The sequence below is a fragment of the Aptenodytes patagonicus genome, chromosome 2 (assembly GCF_965638725.1).
Source record: "Aptenodytes patagonicus chromosome 2, bAptPat1.pri.cur, whole genome shotgun sequence".
NCBI classification, from domain to species: Eukaryota; Metazoa; Chordata; class Aves; order Sphenisciformes; family Spheniscidae; genus Aptenodytes; species Aptenodytes patagonicus.
In genome coordinates, this window is record NC_134950.1 from 32871152 (window position 1) to 32893708 (window position 22557).

General features: G+C 45.7%; 1 protein-coding gene across 4 annotated transcripts in view; it reads left to right on the plus strand.

Moving 5' to 3' along the window:
- Positions 1 to 22557, plus strand: part of TPD52 (tumor protein D52) — a 40283-nt gene continuing 17726 nt past the window's right edge. The window contains exon 1 of one of the 4 annotated variants that reach the window (XM_076329508.1): positions 1 to 87. In XM_076329508.1, the coding sequence (XP_076185623.1) occupies positions 66 to 87 (22 nt within the window). In that variant the 5' untranslated portion in view covers positions 1 to 65. Of the gene's footprint in view, positions 88 to 21919; positions 22258 to 22557 lie in introns of those variants that run through there. The other 3 variants (XM_076329505.1, XM_076329506.1, XM_076329507.1) reach the window with 3 other exon arrangements.

Here is a 22557-nt window from a genome sequence, read left to right on the forward strand (position 1 = left end):
CGGCGGGGGGAGGTGGCCGTTGCCGAGCTGAGGCGAGGAGAGCCGGGACCGGCGCCGGGGCCGCCATGGAGCCCCCGAGGGACCAAGGTAGGGCGGGGGCTGCCGCCGCGCCTCGCCTCGCCTCGCCTCAGGCGGTACCGCGCGGCGGGTGGCGGTGCCTGGCGCTGCCGTGCGGCGGGGGGACGGCGGTTCCTCTCGCAAGCCCTTCCGCCGCCGGCACGCCCGGCCCGGCCCTGCCCTGCCCAGCTCGGCCCTGCCAGCCCGCGGCGGGCCCGGCTCGCCGCACCCTGTGTCCCCCTCCGCGCCCCCGGGGCTGAGCGGGGCGGGGGGGAAATCCCCTCACGAGGTAACTCCCGTGGCGGGCGTGAGGGGGTCCGCTGTGAGAGCTGAGCGCGCCCGGCTGAGGTAGCTCCGCTGGAGTCCGGGGCCGGTGCGGGAGAGCGTCCCCCCGGCCTGTCGCAAGGCTGCGCCTCCCGTCGCGCCGTCAGCTCAGAAAATGCGGAACCGGGGGGGGTGCTGGCTTCGCGCCGGGGCGGGCGGCAGAGCCCGGAGCGGCTCCCTCCTCCCCCCCGCGTCCTCCGCCCAGTGGGTGCCACCACTCCCCGGCCGGCGGGCACGGGCAGTAAATCCCGACCTTCCCACCGGGGTTAGGGGGGAGAAGAAACTTTCCGGTTTCACCCAGGAGTAAAAGTAGAGCGCTTCCATTTTACGAGTGTGTAACTTTTGATTAACCAGCACTGTTCGTACGGTTTATTCCCTCTTAATTCTCTCCATCCCAGGGCTCCCCAGTAGCTGGCAGCTCCATTTTGGCAGCTGCTCCTCGGCTCCTGAGTGGTAGCAGGGGTGGCTCCTCCGGGCGGTTGCCTGTATGGCTCTGTCAGCTGCAGAAGGCGATGGTGCTTCACCGGTGTGCATTTTGCCTGGGGAAGACTGTTGTCTGAATTGCCACGGTCACAATGCTCTCCCTAAAACTTTGTGGTTTATTTAAAACAAAAAACCCGCTGGGGCTGCTGCCCAAGAGAGTAGTTGGTGCCTTGATGAGGTCTGACCTGAATGTGGGTAAAGCAGGATCTCTTGCTATAAAAGCCTCTGCCACAAAGGTGTATTACATATATCCTACTGATCCATGTATCAGTTGGAGTCTTTTATATGGTGTAGTACTGAACTACACACCAGCTGCTTTCCACCAGACGAAGTAAGGCAGACCGGGGTCAGTAAGCTACTTTGAGTAAGCTGGTAGGGCTGCTCAGCTCAGCCCAGCTCAGCATCTGCACTGTTGGACTGATTTCATTCAGCGTTTTCCTGCTGAGCGTGCTCGGGACGGTAGGAAGCGTTCACTTGTGGTGGCAGTGGTGTTGGAGGCACACGAGGTGCTGGGAGTGTAACCCCTGACTGTGCAGTCAAGCTCTCTGCTCTGCCAGGTGAGCTGGTTCAGGCACCAACCTTGATCTGTCTGTGCTCTCATTTAAGTGTTTCGAGGCTGCTGCAGTACACTTGTACAATTAGCAATGACTTCTGAGTTTCTCTGTATATAGAGAAAAAGGCAAGTTATCTTTGCTGGAGCAGAAAATAATTGGGTGAGGGGCTGAACCTGAACCACATTCTGAAGTCCTGTGTCTACTTTCAATATATGTAAATTAAAAACAAAACAAACCCCCAAACCCTATTCTTGGGGACTGATAAACGGAACTGTTCAGCCAGAAAACAGCACAACTCTCAGTTCGATCAGGATTTTAATTCCAACTGCAGGAGCGTTAACACAGATGTCAGTATTTGTCCTGAAGTTTGTTCTTTGTGTTGAGCCTATTAAAAGGCAAACACCTTTATTGCAACTGCAGGGTCTTGAACAACTTCTAATGGAGAGTAAAATACTGTGGTCTTTTGAAAAGCTTTAGTGACAATGCTGACACTTTCTAGAGGCTTGTTTTGCTGTTGAACTCATTTTTGTATAAGTACTGCTTTGTATGGAGAGGGTACTGCACCTCAGGTTGTATATCAGAATAATGTGTTATGTGACTGTTAATGGAGCAAACATGGTGCAACACCTTCTTCCTCTGCCTTCTTTTTGGAGGTGATTATGCTTTTTTCTCTTTTGGGTGAGGTGAGGGCATGCAGGTACAGTGGGAAAATCTAGAATAGCCAACACATTTGTGCCTGTTCAATTAATGGCTTCTAATACCCTGCTAGTTAGCCTTCAAAGGCCCATTTCCCTGGCAAACTGGAGTGCTTGCATTGGAAATTGTGCTTGATGATAAGGTATTACTCACCAAGGCCACGTACTAGGCTAAAATCCAGGCTGCCAAGTCCTGTGTCTCAGGCTTAAACATCCTGGATTGCCTCTTCTAACCAGAAATTAATTTGTTTAAAAGTGTGAGTCAGAGGTTGCACTTTTCATCGTTCTGATGACAGCTTTCTCAGCTAGTGAAATTTAGGAGGCGGGAAGAAAATCTAGATTATAGTTAAGACTGCAGCCAAACTAGGCAAGGCTAATACTCCAGGTGTATAACGCGATTAAGTCTTCCCTCTCTCTTGAGCCGTCAGGTATGGCAGCAGTCCTTAAACAGTGGTTACTAGCCTACCATCAGCAGCATCAGAACCATTGAGCAATTTTTCACTTGAAGTGTCTTTGTTTTCAGCTAAAGGATGTTTGGCCTGGCTGTATGCCTCTACGTGGTGCTCAGTGCACTCCAATTGCTCTGGAAAGCTTGGGCTGCAAGTGTTTGGGGTCTCTTGCTCTGTAATTACAAGCACCAAAGCAGTAGTATCGGCTCAAGCCAAATAGATATAATATTCTCCTGAGATGAGGAGTCCCTTGTTCTATTGCTTTGCGTTAAGTTGCCATGAACAAAAATCTGGTCTTTCACTGTGTGGACTCAGTTGCTGAATGGACTAATAACTGCAGTTATGTTTTCACAAAGATTCTGGCTCCCCCCCCCCCCCCCCCCCCCAAAAAAAAAAAAATCGTGTACCTGGTTTTGCTTGCAAAAAGAGTCTCTCTGTGGCTTGCCACTGTTACTGCTGGTATGGTTCACCACTGGAAAAATAAGGATGAAGCCGCCCCAACAGTGGAAACAATGTGCTGATGTGCTCTGAATGAGGAGTCCATGCCACTGAGCAGTCTCGTGAAGACATGCAGCACGGCACAAACAGTTATCTAGTAATACTGCATCTCCAATGTTGTGTTTAGGGGGTTCCTGTTACGCTTCAGCAGCTCTTCACTTATGTAACTGCTGTCTTTCAAAATCTTCTGGCTTTGTGGGACTTAGGAGTCCCAAAACACTACACATGATTTCTTGAGAGAGTATGTAAGCCTTTCTTTTCCTAGAGCCTTGACTTGCATTTCTGGGACTGACAAAATGGACTTTAATGTTCCTTTTGTGCAGAAAGAACTTGTCGCTGGCAGGAGGACAAGATTTCCCCCATTGTCCTAATGGATGAAGCTGCACCATTTTGTACTGCTTTACTCGTTTTCTTTATCACTAGGTACTTGCAGTACTGTAGGTGAGAATTTTTTTTCCTTAATGTGCAATTGTGAAATCAAACACTTGTAAGTAAATAAGAGTGGACAGCTGTTGTCAGAACTGCAAAGGAAGAATGATTTCACTGAACTGAGTGTCTGTAGCAGTAACTTGAAGAGGAAAGAGGGAAAAAAATAGCAGAACAGTTACATCAGTAGGTCCCTTGAACAGCAGCAAGTCTTCCTCTCTCTTGCATGAAAAACTCTGGGTGAGTGGGGGGGAATCTCATTGTTCTGACTCAGGCTGAGGGTCCTGCTTGACAGCGTGGTGTTATGCGAGTTATTTAAAGGCATTGCTATCCTCCCATCTCAGCTGGTGTATGAATGAGGTACTGAAATGCAGGGGATCGGTGCACTGTGTTGGAGGGACGCTGGAGCAGCTGATGCACGAGCAGCTGCCCATGCATCGGCACGGGGTGGGCAGCCAGAGGCTGGAGCAGTGTCAGCTGTTCCTGCCCTCTCCAGTGTTTGGGCATTGAAGGGTAACTTGAACTCTTCATTCATGCTTGCACCCGCTTCAGGAGGAGGTGGAGGAGGGAGCCTGGCTGGCGCTTCAACAGTGGAAAGAGTCTGTTGCTTGTGATATGCATGGATCTTCTGTCCCTGTTCCCTATAACCAGTGCTGTCACATGCAGTCAAGACAATCCTTCACCCAGCCAGAGTAAAGCTTGCTCTCAGATCTTTTGGGGTAGGGAGAGCTTAGATAGGGATCTGCTTCCTTTGAGCCTCCAATAAGGCCAAGTTATAACTGCTCGAGGCTTTTAAAATCCCAATGACATGAAATTGATGCAAGTCCTGTTTCTTCCAGTTTCCTCTACTTTGAAGCCCTGTGAAACAGTCCACGGGTTCCCCTTTCTCCCACTGCAAATGCCCATCTAAGCAACGGGAGACCTCGGAGGCTCGGTCTGACCTTGCTGGCTCAAAATTAAGCACTGTGTCTTGGCTGCAGTTTAAGAACTGTGCTGGTGCAGGCTGGGCAAGTGCCTTGCTCTGCTTGATCTGGGTGCTTTGTGGGTAAAGTGGGAACAGCTGATTTTTATGGCTGAAGTTGGCTGCCGTATGTTAACACCTCTCCTAAAGCTGGCGGGGGCACGAGTGCTATTGAGCTGCTTTCAGCTGTGCCTGGAGACTTCTGAGCATGGCCCCTTCCATCTGCAGGGGCTGGCAGTAACCACATACTGCACTAGTCTGCCTTGGGAATTTTATTTGTATTCATTTTCTTGCTCCTGTCAGTCTTGTACGTGCATTTTTTTTTCTCCTTGTCTTCTACAGCTGCTAAATACAGTAGCCTTTGACTATCAGCCTCTGCTTCATGAGCCAGATCTCAGCATAGTCCCAGGAGGAGACAGGTGGCGAGGGAAAACGGGTGTTGAGGCTTCTGATGCTTTCTGCCATGCACTGATCCTCCTGGGTGAGGGCACCCCGAAAGCTGCTTTGGCTGCCCTGAGTGTTGTAAAGGATGGGATGCTGGGTAGGCTTTGTCCTCTTCCTTCACGACCATTTGCTCCTTTAACAGGAAGGGGTCCAGACAATATTCATGGGGAGGGAGCCCCTCAGCCAGTACAGAGAAGTCTTGTGTGAAGTCAAGGGACTAGATTTGCCACGTAAAAATCAGTGAGTTGTTTGTGGATTGCTGATTCCTGAGGGTACTGGACATTACTGCAGGTAAGGGAGGATATCAGCTGTATCTCTTCAAGAAGTGATGTTTCCATGGCAGCAGATACAGTGCAGGGAGTCTTCTTGAAAGCCAATGTTTTCTTGACCAGCTTTCAAAAGAAAAAAAACCAAACAACTCTGTTCTTAGTTCAATAGGGAAGAACAACAGTGTCGGTTGCTAAATCCTGTGCAGCAGACATCTGATGGGTGTGGTGTTTTTCATGTTTTTGAGAAGCTCACCTCCAGGTACGATGATGATGACCCCGCTGTTGCTTCTACTGGAGTCTTTGTAATATGGGCACTTCTGATTTGAGATTTGCTATATGGAGGAAAGGAGGTGTTTACCCTTGTCCTTTTAATATCCTGCAGTGAGTAAGCAGAAAAATGTCAAACAAAGGGTGACTGAAAGGGAAAGCAAGCATTAAGTGAGATTAAGCACTAAATTGAAATGCTGCTGTTCAGCCAAAACCGTCACTCTGTGTCAGCTTCAATTTAAGACTCCAGAGGGACAGTTTTCTCTCCTGTTAAAGGTAGAGAGCATCTTCAAAGTCCCTCATATTTGGGTGTGTATTAGCCAGAGAGATTGGGAGCCTTCACTCAAAAACCTTGTATTGGAGGGTAGGCTTTCAACCACAAGCCTTCTCTTTTGAAAAGGGCTGCAGTAATAGACCATCTACCCATAACTTTCTGATCTGGATCTCTCCCGAAGGTTCAGTGTCACTGCTGCCATTTCCTCTTGCTCCTCTTCCTCCTTCTCTGCCCCTGGTTAAGGGAGCTGAAAGAACATGCAGCTGTGTGTTGGCTTTGGCAGTCTGGCAGAGTGATACCATGAACTAGGGTAACTGATGTTGAATATGGTTGCCCTGCTATGAAAACACTTACCTCTGGCAGAGGTGTAGACAGCTGTATGGATTTTTCTGCTATTGCAGCTACAAGTGGTGGCAATAGTCTGCATGAGTCTGCATCCAGTTGCCCCTGGGGGACGACGACAGTGCAGCAGAAAGTACACTGGCTGCCAGCAAATGCTGGTGTGCAGAAAAATGCGCATTGTGCTATTACTTGCTCATGAACAGAAAAGGGTGGATTGATGCTATGTAGCAAGAAACCAGCGCGAGAAACCAGCGCTACTATTGTGGTGTGAATGCTGTCACTGAAAGAGGCAGCTTTCCTGTTTCACAAGCTGACTTCTCTATTGCGGAGTGTGAGAGCAGAGCAGTAAATGTCCTTGGATGCTCACTGACAGTGGAGTGCTCCAGCAAATGTATACACTGCCTTGGCCGAGACTGGGATGCTCCATTAATTTCTGCAGAACTGAGGTCTGTAGGAACATGCTGTGCCACATGGTTTGGAGTGACAGGCTTCGGAACTGCCCCTCTCCTGCTTGTACCCTACCGGCAGCACAACAAATGTGTGCTATGCTTAAAAACTTCATAGGCAAAGAGGAAGCACGCTTTGTGTGTGTGTGCGTATATATGTATAAAAAAAAAGCCAATAATTTATTGTTAGTGTAATTCAAACTTTAACGATCTAATTCAAGAATGATTATTAGTTTAGATCTTATTACAGAAAAACACGATTTATGCAGATGAGGTCTTAGTAATAATAAAATGTTGTATGCACTTAGTTTCTACACCTGTTCCTGGTGTTATTCTCATCCTTCCCCTGGCTTCTGAGGTTGGTAGTGTCATTTTGGTGGTGGCAGGGGTATTATAGCAAGTTGTCAGTATTGTGACTCCTTTGCTGGGAGGAATAGGATGTTGATGGCTGCTTCTTTCTCACTGTAGGATCCACTGGGGTCCTTCTGTTATGTTTGCTTTTTACACATTTGCTCTTTCTTTCACTGTTCTGCAAGCTCCATGTTACATCCAAATCTATTATATAAAGTGCCTTTTATGTACATTAGATGTTATTTCTTTGCTCTCTTTGTTTCCTCTAAAATAGTTTTGTCCGGCTGCAGACCTGCATTGGCGATTGATGACTTTCTTACAGCTGTGGGGTCTCCGGTGTCAACCCTGTGTCCTATTACTTATCATACCATGCCTGTACTGTCACATCCCGTGTCTCTACTCTCTGATATACACCAAGTAAAACAAAGCTGCAGGCAAATCAAGAAGAGTTCAGACAGAGCAAGCCTGACAAGCCTTTAGTCCTGAGGCTTTGCAAACTCGGTTCAAAGCTTATGGCCTGTTACTAGCAATGGCAATACGGTATTGTGGGGTAACAAAGAGGCTGGTGAGCAGCTGCAGCTTGTTGGGGGTAGTGGGAGAAGCTAGCAGAGGCAGAACAGCAGTTTTTTTCCTGTTTTGCTTTCCCTTCTCTAGCAGCTAGAGGGGAGTGGAGTTTCATCAGAGCCCCCTAAGCCTGGGATATAGATGAAAAGATGTGCCGAGGGAGGCAACCTGGGCTGGAGTTGGTGTTTTCAGTCAGGTGCTTCCCCTGTGCTTTGCTAGGATCAGAGCCCATGCTTGGCAGTGGTCTTGGTTCGTGAGGAAAAATCCCCAAAACATTGAAAAAGAAGCTTTGTAAGTAATGCTTCTTAGCTGCTCTTTAGCATGGCAAAACTGCACGTTTCAGCTGTAAGCATTGGGGATGTTGCTCATGTCTGTTTTGCTTTGTTTACTTTTTTCTAAAGTCCTTTAATTAAACTACTAGCAGGAGTCCTAAGATGAGCAAAAAGCAATCCTACTCATCCTTCTCTCTTTGACTGTTCTCTGCCTAAACATGTGTCACATCATGGCATTAGAAAGTCTTGATTAACTTGATCAGGATAGCAGAATTGAAAAAAACCTCCCTGATGCTTTCACGTGAGTCATCGCTGTCTGACATTCATTGCAGTGCTCTACAGCAGTCCGGTCCCTGGGAATACTCGTGGACATCTGCAGCCACTGGCAGGAAGGGCTGCCTTTGAAGAAGGCCATTTCTCTAAACTTGCATCTTCTGGTCCCCTGTAGTCTCTGCGGAGTAGTCTAGGGTCCTGATATGTCCCCTGCTTTTCCTCACACAGGCTCCCGGGAGTGGAGCTGTACAAGGACTTTGCCTATAAGCATCTTTAAAGAAGCTGTCCTGTAAGTAGGAACCAGTACTTCCAACCCAAAAGAAGGGTCGGGAGTATGAAATGGGCACAGCTCACACTGGCTGAAGTGCGTCTTGCTCTCTAGTCGCTGTATTGCTCTGTAGAAGACAAATCCCTTCAGCGCAGCTCAAGTGTTCTGCCTACATCTGAGGAGTCTCGAGAAGCAGGCTGAAGGCAGAACAGAAGCCCCCAAATCAATCGCTGTTTTTAACTAACCTGCTGACTCTTCTGTGCGCTTTGATTACTGTTTGCAAAGCTTAGTTTTATGCCTGAATATAGACAGGCTTCAGTCCGCATGAGTGGATCACATGCTGCTGCATGCTGTTTCCATAGTACCACTCAAATCAGTGCTAGGCAGTCCCTGAAGAGGCTTGCTGAGCAGCTGATGTGTTGAGAGATGAGGAGCATCAGGAGTAGTACCAGGCTAGTGCACAGGGTGGGGAAGGAGCCTTATTTAAATATTGACTTTCCTGTTGCCAGATGTCACTGTCTTGGCAGAAGGAAAACAGGCCGTTTTACTGCAACATGCTTTGCTTGGAGCCATGAGCTCTTAAAAGCACCATTCACACTGTGTGTTTCATCTCCTCGACAAGCCACTTGCAGCGTTGTGCTCCAAAACTTTTTTTTTTTAGAGGGGATTTGATGTTGAGTAAAAGGATAGACCTGCAGTGAGTTCTTGTCTTTCTCTTCTCCTGGGACCTCTCTGGTGCCTGCCTGGCAGGTATATGTTTTACCTTCTTGTCCTCTGGGTTGTGACAGCCCTTTGTGTCCATTGCCTAGGCAGACTCTTCAGGTGCTGTACAGCTATAGTGTCCCGAGTAGGTAGCATACGGGCCCTCAAGCAAGGGATGCATCCTGGATGTGTCCACCCACTGTATCCAGAGCATTGCCATGTGGTCCGTCACCACCTCCAGAATCACTTAAAGGAGCAGGGAGCCAAAGTTACTGCAGAGGATCCCAAAGAGATAACTGTCTGGACATCTGAAGAAGGCCAGGTGATGTGTCTGAAATGGCAAGCTGGGGTTGTGCTGCTGCCTGCCAAGCAGTTGCTTATCCCTCATCTTCTTACTGAGCAAGACTGATCACAGCATGAGTCCAGCTCCCTGCTTCTCCCAGGTCTCAGGCCATGTTTGGACCCCTGCACACTATCTTCCCCATCAGCTCCTGCTCCAGGGTGTATGGGGACCTCAGCCCCAAGCTTGGGCTCTTAAAGATACTTAAAGAGTATTTGGGGCATCCTGCTTTCATACCTTTCTGTGTGGATTGCAGATGAACATGAGTGCTATGGTTGACAAGAGCAGCGGTGATAGGGAGAATTAGTTTCTGCATATTTCTGAACAGTAGCAAGTGAAAACTGTGGGAATTAATGCTCTGAAGCTGAATGGTTTCGGTTGGCTTACATGCCTGTCACTGAGCAGGTTTTTTGGTGTGAAAGATTTTTTGGAGATTGTATAAGAAGGAAAGCAACTAGAGTGTCAGTGGAATCTGCAGAGCAACCTATGGAGTGCTTCCTGCAGTGGTGAGGGAGTGTTTTTGGAGTAAATGGCAAAAGGGAGAGCTTTACTGGAATAAATTTACAGTGATCTTTAATTCTGTTCTGGCACACTGGTACGTGAAGTCTTTAATATGCTTCTGTTTCTTATTTACAATTCAAGAGCAAAATTCACCTTGGTGAATCACAGAAACATATTTCCCTCCCGTCCCCAATGAAAAGTACTTTCCTATTCAAGAAGCATCTTTTGAGAAAGTGAAAAAATGGAATGGGAAGAGGGATACAGAAGTCAAAGGAAGACCTCTGTGTGTCATCAAGAGGAGCTGAGAAGACTTTTTAAGCTCTCTGGGAGGGAGAACTAAATCAAGGACAAAGCGAGCATCAAGTAAAATAACTAAACTTCTGTAGTCTGTCTGTTCCAAGGCAATGGAACGAGAGGTCTTGTTTCCCCTTCATGCAAGGTGGTAGCAGTAGCGTTTCTGAGGGGTGTGATGGCTCCTTAATAATAATGCCATATCACAGCTCCCTAGCTAAAGTGCACACTTGGGGATTGACAGCTGGGAACAAGCAGTATGCAAGTCAGTGCTTGGACTTTCCCCTTTTCAATATCCTGATCCAGTTTTTATCTGACAATGCAGAACAAAAAATTGTGAATTGCATTATTAATAGCTATTTAAGGTCTGAATTACTCTGAGCACTTTCTGTGCTGATGGCCAAGCTATGGTGTGTCAAACCTGATGTAACAGTAACCTGCTGGGTATCAGCTAGACCAATTCTTAAGCATAACGTCTGAAAAGTTTACCAGGCTAATCCATTAAACAGAACGGATCCATTAAACTCGGACTGGAGCATGACCAGTACTTAGAGTGGCTACGAATATATGTATTTTTTTGTTTGACGTTTACAGTTGTGAAATGGGGTATGTGATGGGTTAGCTTGTGCAATAGGGAATGATGCTAAACTTAGACTTCACTTAGCAGTGCAAAGCTTTATTAGGGTTTGCAGTGATGTTCAGTTCCAGGTCAAATACCGTGAAGAGGCAACTTGTAGAAACAGTGCAGTGCAGTTCTGGACCAGCAGCTCACTAAAAGCAGTAGAGGTGTGCTTTCTTTGCAACACCCCCCCAAAACAAACAAAACAACCAAATCCACATAAAATCGAACAAAAAACCCCGACAAAACCCCCTTCCCTTCTTTCATCCCCCCCCGCTTTTAGGGCTGAAGCTCAATTTCCTTCAAGATACACCCTTCAAACTTTGATCCTTCAAACCCACTGCACTTCTTCCCTCCCCCTGTTGTTTCCATCATGTCAGCTGTACCAGAATCAGGAAAATTGTGTGCCCAACTTTGTGTTCATCTAGATATGTCTTTCCAGTTTTGTCCACTCATATACTTCAGTAAAATAAATGGTTTAACTTGCTCAACTTACTTCGCTATGGAATATAAGTGAGGAGCCTGGAGATCAGCTTATCCAAGCATGCTGATGTCTAGGAAAACTTACCTTTGTGTGGAATGGACGGGGACACAAATGGATCATACATAAATATATGAATACTGCTTGGAAATCTTGAGAGATTAGTACTTTTCTGATCTGAACTTGTGTAGGTTGTAAAAAAGCAAACATAGATTGCCTATAATGTCACCCAGATGTGAAAAGCCATGTCTTGTGTCCAAAGTCTGATCTGATGGAAGGGGGTATGCTCAAGTTCTTCTAGGACCTGGAAATCCTTGAAAGCTTTATCTCTTTGTGGGGAATCGTCTCTGGACAAACTTTCTTGACCTTTTTCTTTGCCTTCCTCTGCTTTTGGAGTGATTAGTGTTTTATGACTGTCTGTTGATTTGTGTGACAGCAGTATCTCTGTAGGGTAACAGTTTCATTTAATTTACTGTCCTAGTCTGACTTGGAGTAGGAGCAAATGCCTCTTAACAGGATTTACTCAGCTCAAGCAGCATTAAAAGTCATTCAAGGACATATCAATCTGATAAAATCTCAGAGTACTTATTAATATAATGGGAACTTCAGTGATCGTAATACTTTAAAGGTAGATGCATTATCTGCATTATGTTAGAAAAAAATAAGCCAGTCAGTGCGGTTGGTTTGTTAGTGAATTACTCCTGGTTCACTGCATGCACGGTTGCAGGATTCTCCCTTTTGTCTCTTAAATGAGATTAAGAGCAGTGCAGAAATATTCAAGCCCCACGTCTTGAGTTTGACCAGTGTGCAGCCCTGGCAGAATGCGGTTCAAGGTCCCTTTGCTAGTGACAGCCATTGCTCCAAATCAGTTTGGAAGCGCTGCAGGAATTGGTGCTGCCCAGCTGGGTATGCTGTGTAGCAGTACGGGCAAGTAGCAGCCAGACTCCATCTGGAATACGACACTTAAAGCACTACACAGTTGGATGGGTGACTGGTAAAATGCTGGACTGTAAAGGAATAGGTAATGTATCTTGTTTGATGCTGCAGAGAAAACAACGCAATTTATTCTGTGTTTTCAAATGAGAGATACCTGGTAATAGTGAACTGCTGCATCAGTGTGCAAGAGCACTTTATACCAGCAATCTGTTGGTGTGCCATTAGCACTCCTATGTTAGGTCTTATTTTCTTAAGTTTAGGTGGGCTTACCGAAATTCTGCAGTGGCTGAGAAACGTAGATGAATAATATGGGCTTGTCTTTGTTATGGGCTCATCTGCTTGGATAAGCTACGTAACTGTCTCGGTGTCTATTGTTGGTTTTTAAGTACCTCATGGGTTCTCTGAAGGGTTTGTGGCAACAAGCACTACTAGTCTAAAGGTGTGATTTGACTGGTTGGGGAAGGGGGATCAGGGGCGTGTTCTCATGACCTGAGAGATTTCTGGGGCATATATGATTGCATATTTATTGTAGCAGTGCACTTCTGCTGGCTAGGCAGGGTTTTACAGTTTCATGGACATTTCACACAATGTTCTCAGATAAGCCAAGAGCAAAAATGTTAATAGGATTTCTACACAGCTTGCTACTTGTAGTTGCTTGTGTTGGAGAAATCATACTTTAAGTGTTACGCAATTACACTTGTTTGACAGCACCAGTCTAAATCTTCAACTTGGTTAGTCAAGGCCTGAGCAGGGAAGAGAGTATCAACCTGGTGGTTGCCATGATCATGTTGAATTCTTAAGCAAAAAGCTTATCTTTCTCATGGATAACTGAGGAGGGAGCCAGACTACAGCAGGAGTGCAGCTTAACCATGCAACCAGTAACTTGTGTGTGGAAGTTCTGGCCAAAAATGTACATTTTTACAGCTTTGCTGTTTCCAAGAGCATGATGTGACTGCAAGGAGCTGTGAGACCTGAGAAATTAGAAAGGTTTGTGCTTCTCAGGAGGGACCACTTAAAAGTAACTGGTGTCCCAGGAACTTGTGTGTAGCCACTTCTGTTTGGTAAGAGTGTGTACAATAAGGGCTAGATTCAGCTGTAAGTTTTCAAATTAACTTCCACATTTTAATATGCATTTATTGGAGGGGCGTAATTCTCTCCCAAGTTGCAATAAGCTTAAAGTTGGATTTGAGGATGAAAAGGGTAAGTTAGAAGCCTGGGCTTTTGTTCACTTTTGTAGCTTACTGAAATGGCTCCAGGCTAGTATCAAGTACCTTCAATTGAGTTCTGGTACATTGTTTGGATGTTTTAAGCCAGCTGATGCTGTGAGCCTAGAGGAGGGCAAGGTAGCCCAATGGAGGGGATTAAGCGGGGGGGGGGGAAGTAAGGTATCCAAACAACCTGGCAAAAGGTGGTCTGCCGGGCTTCTATATGAAGGCTGCCACCGAGCAGTGCATGTATGTGTAACGAGAAGTCTAAATGATGCTTCCATTAAGTCCCATCAAACCTTCGCCGTGGCAACCTCACTGCAGACATCTGAACACTACCTGCATTTAGAAAAATGGGTGGGATCTCAGGAGTGCGCAGCCAGCTAGCTGTTTCCTTTGTTAGTGTTAGGGATGTCTGGAGTGGAATTATGTCAAGAGGAGAAGGCTGTTTTGACAAGATGGAGCTTTCCATACTTTGTTGTATTCTGATGGTAAACTTAGCAGTGCTTCTAACAGATTTCACTCCAGTTGGTGTTATGTATGCAACCTTTGTGGGACCCCCCCCTGCAGATTACTGTGCTCTGACTATTTCTGGGTGACTTGTACGACAATGCTAAAAATTACGATGTCCCGAGCACAGAAGTGACTCTTCCAGTGCCTTTGAAGGGCAAGCTAACATCTCTAGCTGAACCGACACGTGTTTGGAAGCTTTTGTGCCAGCTTTTGTCCGGACTGAGGAGCTTTGCTAGGAGAACCTGAGAGCAAGCATTAGGGAAAGTTGCTGGAGAAATAAAGGAAGCTGCGCTGGAGTGGGTGAAGAATAAATTGAGGAGTCGGAGAAGCGAATTCAAAGACTTAACTTCAGCCGAGTTTCCCTCGGCTCTGTTTAATCGATAGATTAAAGGGTAAGAGGAGGAGAGGCTCCTGCTATAAGGTAGCTTTAGCATAGTGACACTGATAGCTAATTTGTCTACTTCAAGCTTTTCTTTGTATACAAGCGTGAACTCTTCCTGCTGCAGAGGCATACATTCACTTCCCTCCTGGGGGAAGGGGGGTCAGGGAGAAGTGGATGGCTTTCTAAAACATATTTGCCAAGAGCTGCTTCTGTGTTAAAGGTCTGGGATCACGTGTCAGGCCCAAGAACTTGCTTACTTGTTCATCTTGTGAGCAAAATGTAGGTCAGTCCCTTTTATGCAAATACAGGACTTTTTTTTCCCAGAATCTGGCCCAACTGGACTGGTCAGCTACCTTTCTCCTGCAGACTCCTAAGTGAAATCAAAATAGTCTCTACTGCTGTAAATGCTCTTACCTTGCTTGTCAGCTGTCATAATACTCCTGTACACTGGGAAGATGTGTGGAAGTGCCAAGTCTCCTATGAAGTCTCTGTCCATACCTCAGTTTAGAAAGTATGGGAGAAAATTGAACTTTTTTCTGTCATCAGGTAGGTATTTGCAAATCTAATTCACAAGATGAAGGCCTGGCCACAAACCTCACCTGGGGCAGGGCACCAGGACTCCTCGTGTTCCCAGTCTCTTCAGGGTTGCAGACCTTGGTGGATCTGGGTGATCAGCCTGTGACTTTCTACAGCTGTTGTTTTAATCACAGAATGGCTGAGGTGGGAAGGGACCTCTGTAGGTTATTTGGTCCAACCCTGCTGCTCAAGGAGGGCCACCTAGAGCTGGTTGCCCAGGACCATGTCCAGACGGCTTCTGAATATCTCCAAGGATGGATTTTGTGAAGTACTTATCCTAAGCCCCATTGCTTGCATCACATTGCTTGCTGCTTGGTTGCTTATGTACTTCTGTACTCTGTACTTCTGTCCTTGATAGTAAATGGTGCAAATTCTGTGCTACACCAAATCCAGGCACGAACTTGGTAATTACATGATAGGAACTAGTATGTACCTCAAGCATTGAAGAGTGTTTGCTGGTATTGTTAAGACTACAGATGGTGGTTTTTCTGGTGATTATCCTTTCAGATATCACAGTACATGATTCAGCCTAACGTAATCAGATCTGCTTTGTTCTTAAAACTTCAGCATCGTTTTCATGGTGGGACCTGATATTGTGGAGTGGAAATGGTGGGCTTTTCTGCAACTGCTTTTCAGAAATGGAAGCTCTGGGGTGCAGTGTTGAAAGAGGGAGATTTGCTTTAAGAGTGCAAAAGAGCAGACTTGTCTTCTGAGGGAGGCTGGGAGTCGCTCCAATCAAACTCCCTCAAGTAAAGCTTTTAATTAGATTGCAAGGTTACATACTAAAACTTTGTTTAAAACAATCCTGTTATGCACTACAGCCTTTTCTTCCTAATCTTTTCCAACTGTCACCTGGCTGCAGCTCAGCACTATTTCTCCAGTGTTTTTGACAGGTTCAATCTCTTACCAGGGATTGGAGTCTCTAGAGAATGGCAGCATAACTGGGATGAGCGGCTGAAGTCAAATAACTAAATACATTCCTCTAAAATCTACCTGACAGTGTTTTGACTCTGTTAATCTTGCTTGGAAATGTTCCTCTGTATTTGCAGAGCTTGGCCTGACTTCTCCAAAGTCAATGCAATGCCTTACCTGATCACTGGTTCTGGGGTGCTGGCTGCTGCGTCCTTTGGCCTGGACTCTTCCCATAGGTTGGGAACGCTTTTCACCTGTTACTGCTGGAGCTGACAAACATGACTGCTTTGACCACTGTTTGAGACACAAAACTTTGCTATAAGTCAGGGATTTCTGCCTAACGAAAATCTTAAGTGATGGAGCAGATGTCTTCAAAAGGTAGTGGAGACCCTGTGCAAATAGAGAGACTTCTGTCTGATATGAATGGGTTAAGAGTCTTACTGTGATATCAGCTTGTCTAGCAGCAAAATACGCCGGAGCGTGGATCTACTCCCTCACAAGATCTCAGGAAATTAGTCTGAGTTTATAATTGGATTGGGAGGAGGAAAGAACAGAACTACTGCCTTTGCTAAGGCATGCATCAGCTGTCTGAAATGCTGTGGGCCGAGACTTTGGTTTAAGAAAAGAGCAATACTAGCAACCCCGTAATCCTTAATTGTAACACTCAGAAGTGTTTGTGTTGCAGGGTGATAAATCTTGGGAGAATACTAATCATTCTAAGAGGGTTTTGTTTGTTGGTGTTTTTTGGTTTTTTTTTGTTTGGGTTTTCTTGATATGAGTAAGTGAAGGCGTCATTTAGTCTTAAGAAAATGCTGGAGAAGATATTTCTATACAGAGAACCATACTGGACAATGCTGTTGCATCAGGGAGAGTAGTCCAGAGAAAGCATGTGGGAGGAGGCTGAAGTAATGAGATTAATATGGTGGTGTTGAGTTGGACTCTGCTAGAAGACAGCAAATGCCTAAACCCTTAAGCCACAGTCTGCTGACCATTACTAACAGGGCTGCAGAAGCCTGTACGCATACTGTTCAGCAACTGCTATAGCTGTGCAGCTCCATTCATGTCATGCACAAATCTCGGGGGCTGAAAGAGGTTATCTGCTCTTAAAGGGAGGGGAGAGACCACACGTGGAAATAGGAGCACGAATGTATTAATTTAAGGCTTGCTTGTGTTTGGGCTTCTGTCCTATTGCTTCATGGCATCTTTTTCTCTTAATGCAGTTTTAAGGCCTTGGATCAGGTGCTGAAAGGCTTTACTTGTCTGTAAACTGGTAAGACTTTGAAGATCAAATTGATGCTACAGAACCTAGATTGGCTTAAGATGCTTAAGTAGCTTTATAGCTCTTAAAATGGCTTATGCCCTATAAAACTCAGTTGAAGTGGGGAGAGGAGCCTGACTGTTGCTGCCTGATTGGGATCTACGTGGGAAGGATGGGGGTGGGGGAAGACCTGGCTGGAAGTCTTTACCCCAGCCACAGTTAGTGGAAGGTCTCCAGTCAGTCTTGCCTGTTAGCAGACTGCAGAAGATGCAAATTCAAACCAGGTATAGGCTGATCAGGCAGTTGAATCTTACCAATCTTGAAATAAGAGATTGGATCTTTTTGCTATGCCCCCAAAACAGCAAGTGCCTCTTTCCCCTCTTTGACGACAAACTCTTCCCCTCATCTTCCCCTATCCTCTTTTGCTTGCTGAATTAAGTGCTGGAATCATGGTAGGCTTGCCAAAAGTATGGGCTGTGGTGCATAAGTTTGGCATCTCTGTGCTTAAACAGGACACAAACGCAGGACATCCAAGATGGTGAAGGTGCCTATGTAGCAGCAGAACTCTAATTTGATTAGGCACAGATCCTGTGGATTGGTTATTTAGGTAGCTTTATCCAAAGTATTGTTTGGATCTTGTCCTAGGGTAGTCTCTGCATTCCTCCAATCCCGAGGCATTAGTTGGTAGCTTTTCCATTTTGAATTTAACTCTGTATGAAACACTACTGAATACATAGCTTAGTTTCTTCAAAGCCCAGAGATGGTATTCAGTCGTACTTGAGCTGGGTTTGGTTTCTTTAGGGAAAGAGGGCTATAACTTTTGCATGTATAAACAAACTATTGTTCTGCTAGACCTGAATGTGGGAAAAGCAGCTTCTCTGCAAGACTACCATAACACCTTATCCTTGCTTAGCTACCGACAAGGTAGAAGTGCTTTAATACTATATTGCCTTACTTAAATTGCTGCTTGAGCCTTGGGCTAAGGTGGAAGCTGCAGGCCTGGGTAGCAGGTGGTATCTGAAGAAAGAATGATGTCTGAGACTAGGCAGGCAAATCTCTGGTTAACAGTGTTCGCTCAAACTTAACAGCTTTTCTAGCTGTGCAGGAAGTTCCCTCCCTTATGATTCATGACGTGCACAATCTGTGCTGACTGTTAATGCTAAGTAGTTACCTGGGAAAGCTTTAAGCACACTCTAACCTTAACAGAGGAGATTACAACATGATTAATGGTAGGAGTTGTGATGGTAATGCTTTGCTGAGGCTTGCCGAGTCTTCCTGAGCCACGTTGACAAGTTCAACTGAATGTCACAGTAATTGGTTCAAGCATCCTTGACAGAAGTTATCTACCTTCATGCTAGTGTCTCAAACACCGGCTTCTAAAATGGCATAGATGACTTAAGTACCAACCTCTTAGTTATCCTGAGTTGTTAAGGGCAAATGAGTACTCATTCTGGAACAGCAAAATCTTCAGTTTTAATCTCTTGCGTAGTGAGCAAAACCCCACTGCTACTTGTCTCTGGAGCAGGTGCGTCATGTCCTTAGGCTTCAAGATCTCTTCAGGTACTGGCTTGCAGCTGATACCTGCAGTTACAACCAAGGTACACCTGTAACAATTGAATTTGCTATGCAGGGCAAAGAACAAAGATACTCGAGCATGCACAATAACTAGTCTAAGCCACATAACAGAAGTCTAAACTTAAGCTCAGCTCTAAAATGTATGTCTTGTACTGGGAAGGCAGGGTACCTCTAGCAGGGTGTGGCTCTAGAGCCTCAGTTCCACCTCGAGCCAGCTGCATGTGCTCTGAATTACCGTGAGGAAGAGGAAGGCCATGCAGGGGGATATTTTGGTCATGAGAGGGCCCTTTAGAAAGGCCTTATAATGAGCCTGTTTTCATAGCGTAGAGAAATCTTGATTCCTGCCATTGCCTAGCTATGTTCAGACTGTCGGGAGCTGCTAAACTCGTCAAAAAGCTTCACACTGCAGGGCAAAACCTTTTTTTTTTTTTTTTTTTTGGTTCCGTGTGGCTGCTGTCTGTCATCCCCATCCTGCTTTGTTTTCTTGGGGCCATCACTTTAATTTGGAAAGTCCCTTGGAGAGAAATTCATTCCTCCTCCAAGTGCACCACACCAACAGCTAGCAAGGCCTATCTTCTTCAGACTGCCTTTAGGCAGTATAGTGGGAGTGCTGCCTTGCTCGCCCTGAATCTCTGGGTGTGCTAAGGAGCTACTGGGGAAGAAGCGGATAAATGGATTGTTGTGGCTGGCAGGGGAGTACTTGTCTTCCCTGAAGCGGATGAGTTAGGGATGACAGGTAGCCCAGAAGTTGTCTTACAGCAGGTTTGGAAGGATGGACTGCTGTCCTTTCTCCTTACAGCCGGATTGGCTTGTACTTCAGGGTGAGGACCATCAAACTTCCCTAGGTGATGAGGAAGAAGCTTGTTCAGTGACACAGCTTCCTTCATCGCCAGGTAGGATTTGTAGCTGAGAATGAGTGAGGAGTGACGCTCCCATAAACTCCTGCAGGTAAGAGAGCAGGAGGCCAATGTGTTTAGGCGGCTTGTTTGGGAGCTGCTATAGCAACCCAGCTGTATGGCTGCTATAAGCTAGATTAATCTGACCGAAGAGGGTGGTTTGAAGTAAGGAGTGCTTGCATGGTCCCTCTCTTGGCAATGATCTTAGGACTGTAATATTTCTAAAAACTAAAGAATTGTCTCGGTTGACTTCTGGACTCATGCTCAGGCTATGCATAAGCCAGGGCAAAAGCAGAATTCAGCCTCTCATGTGGAGGGTCAGATTTGTAATTCAGCAAATCTTCCCTGTAAGCCAAAGGTATGCTCTAGCGGTGGGCAATGTCCTGTACTTGTCTCTCTGACTACATTGAAGATGTGTTGGAGAGTTTGGCCCATACACACTTCTGTCTGTAGCGGTGACAGGTCAGGTCAGCGGTCTTAGACTGGCAATCCAGATGTCTCTAGGGACATGAAACAACTTTTGCACAATAAAGATGCAGGAAGAGTACGAGATTTGAGTGGATGGTATGGAGTAAAACTGAACGCAGGGAGTTTCCTGTATATGAGGAGAATGTAAGTGTTGACTCCAGTAAATGCCCTTGGCCAGGAAATGGGATTCCTGATTGTTAGCAGGGATGAACAGATCTTCATAAGGGGTTCTTTTTCCTGTAATAGCTACTTTCAGTTGTCGTAGTTTGCTAGCATTGACTGGTGTTACATTGAAAGATTCTCCAGGGTTGGGAAAAAGCCCTGGGGGGTAGCCTCACCTTCACCCTCTCTTTCTGTGTCGGGAGAGCGATGGTAGAAAACACCCAGCTCTTCCAGTGTACCACATCTGGTAACTTGTCATTTTGCCTAATCCAGTTAGTACAACTACTGCCTGAGCCTTTTGTACAGAAGGCAGTCCCTGTCTGCTGAGCTCATTACACGAGGGAAGGCTGCAAAGCAGAATCGGTAGCTATTCATATTAGTGTGCTTGGTTAATAGAGAGTATATTATTACTGCAGCTGTGTTACAGTTCTCTGCTGCCTCTGGATGGTTTAACTAGAATCTGTGCCCAAAGCTTTGACCTTTGTCAGGTGAACTTTGCAGTATTTCTGGCAGATGCCACAGCCAGATGTCAGAAATGCAGAGGGGCATTATATTTTCTTCTTTTCAGTGGGTTCGGAAAATAGCAGAGACCTGTGTTTCAGGCTCCAGCACTCTCATTGTTATGAACCTGCAGGTAGTCTGCACCAGAAGCCAATGTGGGTCTGCAGCCTAAAGGAACTGCTCTCTAATTAGCTGGAGGGTCTGTTCCTGTGCCTGCTGACTGCAGTGGAAATGGGAAGTTAAAACTTCAGAAGTGGTACGCTTCCTTCTCATATCCCCAGGGAATACATTGCCCAGGCTTGACTTGGGTATGCTGCAAGGCTCCTTCACTTCTACGGCTTTGAGCAGAGGGTGGTGTAATATCTCTGATCAGCTCTGTCTTAAAACATCACTCTTATGGTGGAGGAAAAGATTAACTTACATTTGATTATGCTCCTCTGTGTGCAGGCTGCAGTGAAGAGCCCAGGTGAAGGTGTGGGGTTGGGAGGAAATTGTTGCTCAGCTGTGAAGGTGATCTACACTGCTAGTCAGCTTGTTTTTTCAGTGAAAGAAGCTGACCTTGGAAGGAAGAAAAAAAAAAATGTAGTGAAGCACTGCAAAACTGGGCTGAGTGCCTCTTTTAGGTAAGAAGCACTTCTGCTTCTCTGGGCTAAACCTTATAGCCCCAGCATGAAGTCAGATGGCTTATGTAAGTTGATCTTTCTTTATGGTATACGTGTCAAAACATAAGTACATTTCATCAGGACAATGCATTCCAGTGTTACCAGTTCCTGGTATAACTGGCTCTCTAAATGACACTGGCTGAAGCACCAAGGACATAGGGCAGTGCACTTCAATAATCGTTTTTAAAAAAGAAAACAAACCCCAAAACGCCTCATACCCAGATATGTTTAGCCTCATGGGCAAAAATCATAATGCACAATAGCACATTCATTAAAAAAACCTAGGTGGTGGTTATAGCATAGCCTTCAGAGATGAGTGCTGCTTTCTCCTATACTGAGCTCACACTACAGTGTGATACCTGGGCAGCAGGGACTGTGTTCTGGCTGCTGGTTATTACAGTGGTGGAAGCAGCTGGAGAAATAGTTATGCACGTAGAATTTTCCATTAATCAGAGGAAAAAGTCCTACACAGATGGTATATAGGATAGATTACTGCTAGTAATCCTTTTGTGTCCTAGAAGATTAAGGATATCCTGGTGTAGCTGCAGTCAGCTGACCTTTTTTTATTTAAATGATTGAAAATTCTTGATGCAATTCTGCAGAGGACCAAGGCTCTTCCAGAAGCCATGAATGGTGCGCTGTGAATGTTTGTTAAAGGAACGGTCTGTTAAGTCCAGCCCTGGTTATAAATTTACAGGAACTTAACTTCGTGCCATGTAAACAGCAGCAGCTACGAGATGGCTAAGAAATCACTTGCTAGATGGCTCTATCAAATCTAACTGAGGTGTAAGAGCGCTGAATTTTATGAGGAGGTACAGTGAGTGTCATGTGAAGAAACAGAGGGTTTCTGAATCCTGCTGTCCGGGTTGCCCCAGAAAGTGAAGATGAATGCTTTGGTGGAAGAAGAGGACGGCTGCACACTCTGAATTTTCTGGCATGGATCTGTATGATGATTACAAATCACCCTTCGATTTCAATGCTGGAGTGAACAGAAACTATCTTTACCTGTCGCCTAGCATAAACCTTTCTCCACCTGGATCACCTACACTGGCGAAGTCTGGTAACTTCCTTCTCTTTCAAAACCTCTGCATGGAATGCTTAGTGATTAATATCTGTAAAAAGGAACTTATCAAATTAAGAATCAATAAAATTTGGCTGAAATGCAGGTATAAATGAAGGTAAAAGTTGACCTGCTGTTAACTGTGGTAGTTTATTAGCTTTGGTGTGTCATTTAGGTAATATCTCACGTACTATGCATTTACCAGCTTTACCTTATTTGTTATTTCTTAATTCAGTAGAAAGGCAGTTTGAGGGAAAACAAAGTGAGCAAAAAACCTAGGAACAAAAGGGTAACTTCTGC